General features: G+C 46.1%; 1 protein-coding gene across 1 annotated transcript in view; it reads left to right on the forward strand.

Moving 5' to 3' along the window:
- Positions 1-8,038: 8,038 nt before the first annotated feature.
- The window catches only part of TMEM245 (transmembrane protein 245), a 67,364-nt gene continuing 66,773 nt past the window's right edge, over positions 8,039-8,629 (forward strand). Inside the window, 4 exon segments of the mRNA XM_023753226.1 lie at positions 8,039-8,262; positions 8,264-8,314; positions 8,316-8,333; positions 8,335-8,477. Coding sequence (XP_023608994.1) covers positions 8,044-8,262; positions 8,264-8,314; positions 8,316-8,333; positions 8,335-8,477 — 431 coding nt within the window. The 5' untranslated portion in view covers positions 8,039-8,043.

The raw sequence follows: 8,629 nt of genomic DNA on the forward strand, positions 1-8,629 counted from the left end.
TAACTTGGAGTCTAATGCCCTTTCGTTGCTCCCCAGTCATCTCAAAGGTGAATTAGTAAACATGATTTCAGACAAAATGCAGGAGCCATGTTTAACTGTCTTAAGTTGGCTTTTGTCATGAAGCAAATCAGGAAGTTTGGACAACTCAGGGGTGGATTTCCATCCCAAGGGGTTTTTACTACTATTTCTGTGATTACTGTCTACATAAAGGATCTGTGTTTGAGAGAGATGACCACAGAGGTTATGTATCGTTCTTAGCTCTAGCATAGGGCTCAGCAAGCTTATTCTATAAAGGGCCGGATGGAAAAGATTTTAGGCTTTGCACGCACTCTCCGTTTCAACTGTTCAACTCTGTCATAGACCGTGCATCAACCAATGAACATGGATGGCTGTGTTTCCATAAACCTTAGTTGACACTGAAATTGGAATTTCACCTAATTTTTACATGTCACAGATATTCTTCTTTAGATTACAAAAACATCTAACCCTAGCTGGTTTGGCTCAGTGGATAGAGTATTGGCCCGCAAACTGAGGGGTCACAGATTTGATTCCAGTCAAAGGCACGTACCTCAGTTGCAGGCTCCATCCCAAGCCTTGGTCGGGGTGCATGCGGGAGGCAACCAATGAATGTGTCTCTCTCACATCAATGTTTCTCCATCTCCCCCCTCCCTTCCACTCTCTCTAAAAATCAATGGAAAAATGTCCTCGGGTGCGGATAAACAACAACAAAAACATCTAAAAATGTAAACACCATTCTTAGTTTGCAAAAATAGGCAGCAGGTTGGGTTTGGCCTGTGAACTGTAGGTTTCCCTTGCTCTCAGCCAGGAGACACGCCTATGTGTCAGGATCAGTTGTCAAGTACACTGCTGGTAATGCATTACTGGTGAATTGCAAAAACATTGAAGTTAGTAATTTGTTTATAAAATATAGTTGATGAATTGTTATCCTGATAATGGCATTCCCAGGCACTTACATTCTGATAGATTTCCCAGAGTTGATGCCAAAGTGGTGGCAGTTAAGTCAGCGCTAGGTAAGCAGCCGTTTTATTTTACCTAAACCGTGGCAGCCGTGAATAACTTTCACTGATGAATGGCTCTTCATGGTGGGGATTACCATGTTTCAGAGTAATTTATTTCCCTGAGACATTTTTTTTAAGTTTTCTCAAAATCTGCTGCAGTTGCCAGAATGTTTTACACATGTGACAGTGTCATCTACCTTATGTATCATGATGGAAAAATGTTTGAGAGCCACCACAATAGGCCCAAGGCTGAGATGTGTATACTTGGTTGTATATAAATGTATGTCTTTTTGTTCTCTAAACAGAATTGGTTATGTTCAGTGAACAGGTTGATTATTCTCGGTGTTTGTATATAGATCTGTACATACAAGATGAGGTCTGTGTGTGTTTATACATAAATGCCTATATGTACATACCATGACCATCTGAAGGTCTTTGCCAAGATGGTTTCTGTTTCTGAACTCTTGGATACTTTAAAACCCAAGAGGTAAAACATTGTATGTATTACAGGCAAAATGACCCTGGAGTTTATAGAAATTTAGTTTGTAGGAAGGATTCCTGGATCCTTTATTAAGCCTTGCCTCCTCCAATCAACCTTGTACGAATTGTTAAGAACGTATAAAGTATCATTGTTGAGTCTGATGTTTCTATACTGTAAGTTAAGAAACTGAGACGAGTGTTAACTGAGTACCTGGCATGTTGATGCAACCCATACCCGTTTTGTATATAATTCGGTTCTTTCTCTAATTATTCAATGACTTAGTTTCAAGTTGGACTTCTTTGTTTCTATGTTTAATAGATAACTTGAGTATAAGTTCCTTTTCATAAAAATAGTGGCTATGCTAATGTGATTTCAAGTAGGGCTGCAAATTTAAGTGAATCATTCATCTCTGGAATTTTTCACTTAAAATATACTGATTTTTTTACTAATATTTTCAGCCCACTCCTCGCCCCCCCCCCCCCGCCCCCGGATATTTGCTATTGGGCAAGTAGCTGTTCAGTTCCATTTTTCTGCAGAGTCAGCGATTCTCTCGGGTCTCGGGGTGCTGAAGGGGTTGTGGCTTCACCCAGGTCACTGGAGCAGTTACCATTCCATCACATAGCAAGTCCTGGCCACCTGGAGGAGTGAATGCAGCTTCTCCACATGCCTTATTCCCACAGCTGCGCCAACATGCTGGAACGGTCTGGCTCCAGGAGTATTCATATACTTTTTTGAGATTGTCTATAAAATACTATTTTGTAAAAATGATGCTTTTCAATAGACATTGCTGGGTTATATTTGTTTTATAATAATTATGTACCTAATGTTTGATTGTGATTGATTTTGAGAGTTATGTATATTTATAAGCCTGTCCCATATGAATTTTTACTCTTAAGATGTGAGGTACCTTACTAATAAAGACATGGATTTCTATTTATGTCAAATAACTGTAGCAGTATTCCTAAATGCTACCTAAATGATTGTACTGTCCATTTGCCATCACAAATACTTTCATCCTTAGAGGATTATGTCACCGTTACAATATATTAATTAGATTTAAACTTTAAAATATAAATTTTCAACATGGTTTGACATTTGTCCTGTTGATATCATTAAAGGTAGTTTATGATTCCTTATTGCTTTGCTCTTTTGGTTTTCTGTTTGTTTGCATTTTTGGTTTTCTGTTTGTTTGCTTTACATCCTTTCATCAGTAAAGTCTCCCCAAAGTTATAGACATTAAGAAGACGATAGCCCAGTGGTTCTCAACCTTGGCTGCACATTAGAATCACCTGGGAATCTTTTTAAAATCCTGATTTCTGGGCCTCCGGGATGAGAAAAGATTCCCAGGTGATTCTAACGTGCAGCCAAGGTTGAGAACCACTGCGATAGCCCATCTTGTCTGACAAAGGGGAAGATCATGTTGCAGTAATCAGGTGAGAATCACTGTAGAGAAACAATTTGCAGAATAAGTCTGTATATTCAGCTTTAGCTTAATACCTTCTTCAAATAGTAAGTGGATAATAAAAGTGTTTCCTAGTTAATAGTGCATAACTAGCTGTAAGAATTTCAATGATCAGCAATTGGTAACTAAATCATAGTAAGTTTGGTTGTAGAGCCTTATGAGTCATCAAAGAGGTACTGAGATTGCAGGATATAATAGCTGAGCTGCTGGCACTACCAGGGCTAGGTTGGCAAACTCCAGGAACGTTAAAGAATTAGACATGACCACATTCTGCATTATGGGCTCTAATCCTTACCACCCCCCACAAAAAAATTTTGTTGGTTTTTGTGTTTTGTGATGTATATTAACTGTTCCCTGTGATATTTACTTTGCAGTATTCTCAGTGTGTAGCCCAGATGTCTGTCTTGACCCTAGTTGATGTTTGACTTGGAAATTTCTTAGGGCTCAGTCCCAGGTGTAAGGGCCAGGGGATAGGTGATAAGAAGAGCCAGCTGACATGGAATGAATAAAAAAGTCACCTGTATCCCGGAAGTCAAGAAGCTTTAATCCCTTGTTATTCATTCATTCAATACACATTTACTGAGAACTCTTACGTGCCAATCCCTCTGGAGGACTCCAGGAAGAACAGCTCTGGATTTCTGCTTCTAAGAGGCTCACAGCCCCATTAGGGAATCAGACACATTCACACCACGATGATACCTTTTGGCGACTGCAGTCATAAGCAAATGCTCAGGTGTGGTGCCGACCTGGACTAGGGACCCTCACCCAGCCTGGGGCAGCTGGAAAGCAAGAGGTGGTGGTGATGCTGAATCTGAAGGAAGGGCCAGGAAAGCAGACGGGTGTGAAGAAGCATCGCCAAGAAAGGGGAGAGCAACCCCAGAAGAAAGGCCAGCAGGATGTGTTTGGGGACCACTGTCATTTGACAAGGTTTGTCTTCATGTCCTGTTGCTGCTATGAAAACAACAGATCTATCTCTTGCAGGTCTGGGGGCAAGAAGTCAGAATTGAATCTTATGGAGCTAAAATCAAGGTGTTGGCAGGGCTGCTTCCTTCTGGGAACCGCAGGGAAGACGGTCCTTCCTCGCCCCTTCCAGCTTCTGGCAGCTGTGGGTATTGCTTCACACCCATGTCCACCTCTGTGGTCAGATCACTTCTCTTCTGTAGTCTAATCTCCCTCCCACCCCATCAAGATTCTTGGGATTACACTTAGGCCCCACCTGTATAATCTAGGATAATCTCACCATCTCAAAATCTTTATCTTTATCTTATCTGCAAAGTGCCTGTTACCAGGTCAAGTGACACACCTCACAGGTTCTGGGGATTATACCCTGGATATCTTTGGGGGCCACCACATTGCTGGGGGATAAAGGACAGGGAGGGAGCAGGGAGAAGGGAAAAGGGAGGCAGGTCCCTCATCTTGGACTTTGGATGTTGTAGTCAAGGGTTTGGACACCGCCCCACAGGGTAAGGAGGCTTTGAAGGGATCAGATGACTAGTATATCTTAGAAAGATCACGCTGGTTGCAATGTAGAGAATTGACTGACCGAAAGGGCAATGACATCAGAGTGGTGTCAAGAGGGTACAAATAAGAGACTCTTAGGATTGAAAGCCAGCAGGACTTGGTTCTCAAATGAACATAGTTCATTTATAAATAAAGAGGGATTGGTCTGGCCAATTTGAAATGTATCCACCATGCTCTGGTTTTCAGTCTTGCTCTGATTTGCAGCAGGAGGCTGACTGTTTATAGATGACCTCAGCTTTGGTTGGAGTATATTGTTGTGAGTAGAGCTGAGGAAGGGGCGGGCTAAGAATTCCAAATCCTCATTCCTAACTCTTAAATTTCAACCATTCCAGATAAAATGTTCCAGATAAAAATCACCCCTGTGAAGATGAGGAGCCACCAGTAAAGGACACGTAAGGCCAGCCACTTTCCAGACCAGCAATTGTGGCTTTTAGCAATGATCGTTAATCACAAAATTTACCTTGCAAATGCCCTTCTCCCTGCTAACCTCCTCCCACTCTAGAAGAGGAAGGGGGAGTCACTTTGATTGCAGACTTTAAAAAAAAAGTATTTCCTCCCCCCTCTCTCCCCCCAAAGAACTTCCCAAGCTTCTTTTTATTCATCTGGCCCTTTTCTGGATACATGGGTCTCAATTGGGTTGGTTGAATTTGAAAATATTTTCACTGACCCTTTTACACACTGATAACATTGTCCTTGTTGACATGGCGTGGAAGGTTAGCTGCAGCTGGATGGCACAGACCAGAAGGACAGGAACCTGGAGGCAGGAACTATTTCCAATGTTGTGTCAGTTCCTGGACACAAAAATGCAGCAAAGCCATGTAAACCACCGACTTTGGCTGCAGTGTGGTAAGTGCAATCAGAGGGTGAGCAAAATCCTGTGGGAATATAGCCTCCTTGTGTTAGGCCATATAAACATCAGTCCACTTTCTAATGCTTCAATCTTCATTTCTGTTAGAGTTCGATTCTCGACTAGAAATTCTGTCGGAGACGTGTCAGTTCTATTAGAACAGTTAAAATGTTCAGAAATGTTGCCTTTCATTGGGACTTGGAAGCAAAGCACCAAGACAGGGCATTTTTGATTTGCTGAGCTGGGTCCCCAACACAATTTAGGCAACATCCCCCCTCCTGTCCAATGCATATGTCAGTTTCTGTTTGCATGCACCCATAAATGCTTTTATGTAATACTAGTGGCCTGGTGCACAAATTCGTGCACGGGTGGGGTCCCTCGGGGTGGCCTGCAGGGATCAGGCCCCAGCTTGCACCCCCAGGCTCACAGCCCCAGCTCCAGCCCCCAGCCTTGCAATCCTGCAGCCCCGCCTACCACCCTGCCATGCCGCCCTCTCACCTGCTCCACCATCCCACCTGTGGGTGATCAATAGGGGCACTGCCCCCACCCCTCCCGGCTCCCTCAGTGTCTGGGAGCCAGGAGGCGGCCCTGCCCCCTGCTGCTGCCACTGGTCGCAGTCTGCCAGGTGACCAGTGGGGTGATCTGGCCCCACTCGCACCCACCTTGGCCTGGCACCGCCCACTCACCTGCTCCACGGTCCCGCTCTCGTTGGGGCCATCGGGGCCTGTTGCCGATGCCCACCACCCCCTGGTGGTCAGCGCACATCATAGCGAGCGGTTGAACTCCCAGTCGAATGACCGCCTGAGGGGACAATTTGCATATTAGGCTTTTATTACATAAGGTGGGATCTTTTTGTAATTAGAGGAAGACAGCAGAGTCTTTGGTTGGAGGAGGACAGAGGTGGGTGGTTTAGTCTTTGTTCCTTCATTACCCCCTTGGATGGGTTTTGAGACTCTGTGGTTAGAGGACTGAAAGTTAGACATGGAAGGAACTCCTCATGACAGGAGATATAATACATTGGGCACAAGTGACCTGGTTTAGGGCTTGGGTAACAAAAGAGCAAAGAGTGTGCAAGTCGGGGAGAAGGACTTCCTCCCCATCTGTGAGTGGAACCCAGCTCTGCTTTGGAATCCTGAGGATTAGAAGTTTGGAAGTATCCAAGATCTGGGAATAATGACACAGGCTCTGACAATCTTATGACAGGCACTGAACCCAATGAGCTGTGTGGGCAGCAGGGTGGACACAGGATGGCTGGTGGTTGACTCATGTTTCTGGGTATATGTGAGGCATCCCTTTGAGACTCCCTAGAAATTACTGAGGATTTTTTGGGAGGGAGACTGAGGCATTATTGTTATATAAATGGGAGTTTGAATCAGTGTAAAATGGATACTGAAAGCAAATGTGACCATAATTTGTAATCATAATCTCAGCGGTGCTATACAAAGTAGTTAAGAAGCAAAGCAAAATGTATGACAACTGAAGCAAAATATTTACAGAGTAAGTCAGAGTCCAAAGACGACTTGAAAAGCAAGGATTGTGACCTGAAACCCAAAAATAAAATGGAAAGGAATTACTTTTTCTTTTACTTTAAGACTTATTGAAAACAGGAAAGGGTAAACTTGCAGGGTTTTGAAGCACGCACATATTAGGTACTCGGTAAAGGCTTCCTTCTTTGCTCTTCCTTCCTTCCCTTCTTCTTCTTTTTAAATAAAAGTGCTGTTTGAGATAGGGCCAGTAGACTTGGATTGTAAGACATTCCCGACAGAACAGAAGCACCTTGCACTGCCCCAGAGCTTCCTTTTTCTCTTCTGAGACAAGAGCTTCTATTATCACTATACCCATGTGACTTGGGGGGAAAGGGGAGGCAGGGAGGGGAGAATGAGGTTGGGAGCTTACTTGACCCGACTTCAGGTCTCAAAAAGAAATAGTGGCAGTATGAGACTCTGATCTAGAGCTCTTTCAGGAGTTTAGATTGCTCCCGCACTGACACCTGCACCAATAGTTGTCAACAGTAGTTGCACAGTACAGTTCTCTGAGGAGCTTTAAAAAATATGCCAAAGGATCCCTGTCAGACCAATGAGCAAAGTGGTTAAGGTAATAGACGTAGGAGCCAGACTCTGAGTTCGAATCCTTCCTCTGTCACCTCCCAGCTGTATGACCTCGGCAAGGTACTCAACTTCTCTCTGCTTCAGTGTTCCCCTTTGTAAAGTGTCAATAAGAACACCACCTTTTTTGTGGGGTTGTCCTAAGGATTGAGTTAATAGGAATGAGGCGCTTAAAATAGGGCCTGCCATCTGGTAATCGCTATGTAAAATCCTGCCAAATAGAACCTGGGGATCAGTTTTTTGTAAGTACTCCCCTCGGGATTCTAATCTGCAACCTGGGTTTTCAATCTGCGAACATAGTGCCACTTTTGGGATTCCGCTTCCCGAAAAGTTGACATTAACCAATCGGTGAAGGGAGCTTTTTTTTTTTTCTTTCCTCTTCCTCCAATAAGATTTTGAGCTCAGAAACCTGTTACCTGGATCCAGCGGAGCGAAGCGGTTTTCCCTATGCTCTCTGGGAGTTGTAGTTTTCCAAAGGTTCTGCAAGCGCTCGGTGGCCAGATCGGAACTACAACTCCCACAACGCCGCGCGCCGCCCGCCCTGCTTCTCGTTGGTGGCTCTCTCCGGCTTCCCTGTACCGCCTCTCGGCGGCCGCAGCAGAGGCACCATGGCCGACGGCAGCGGCGGTCCTGGCGAGGCGTCGGGTCCGCGGGACTCCCCGGGCCGGACGCCAGCCCCACGCGCGGTCGAGCCGGGTGGCGGCGGTGGCGGCAGCTGCGGGGAGACCCCGCGGACGGCGGTGCTGGCGCTCCGCTTCGACAAGCCCATCAAGCAGGCCTTCTACAACACCGGGGCCGTGCTGTTCGTGTGCCTGTGCTGCGCCGCCCGCCGTGCTCGTCTACTTCATCCTGGAGGCCTTCCTGCGGCCGCTGCTGTGGGGCCGTGCTGTGCGGCACCTTTCCTGCACCCCTTCAAGAGCTCGCTGACGCGCCTGGGCCGCCACTGGCTGCAGCGCCTGCACGGCGCGCACACGCCCATCCTGCTGGCCGCGCTGCTGCTGCAGCTCTGCTTCGCCAACTACGCCGCCAAGGCGCTTGGCGAGCCAGGCGCCTGCTCGGCCGCCCCCCTGCCTGCTGCTGCATAGGCGCGGAGAGGGCCCGGTTCCTCTAAGGCCCTCTACAGCCTTCGGAAAGCATATCTGGGCGTCGCAGGGCGTGGTGGGCGCACGGCCTGTGTGGCTCAATATGACGAAG

The sequence above is a fragment of the Myotis lucifugus genome, unplaced genomic scaffold (assembly GCF_000147115.1).
Source record: "Myotis lucifugus unplaced genomic scaffold, Myoluc2.0 scaffold_43, whole genome shotgun sequence".
NCBI classification, from domain to species: Eukaryota; Metazoa; Chordata; class Mammalia; order Chiroptera; family Vespertilionidae; genus Myotis; species Myotis lucifugus.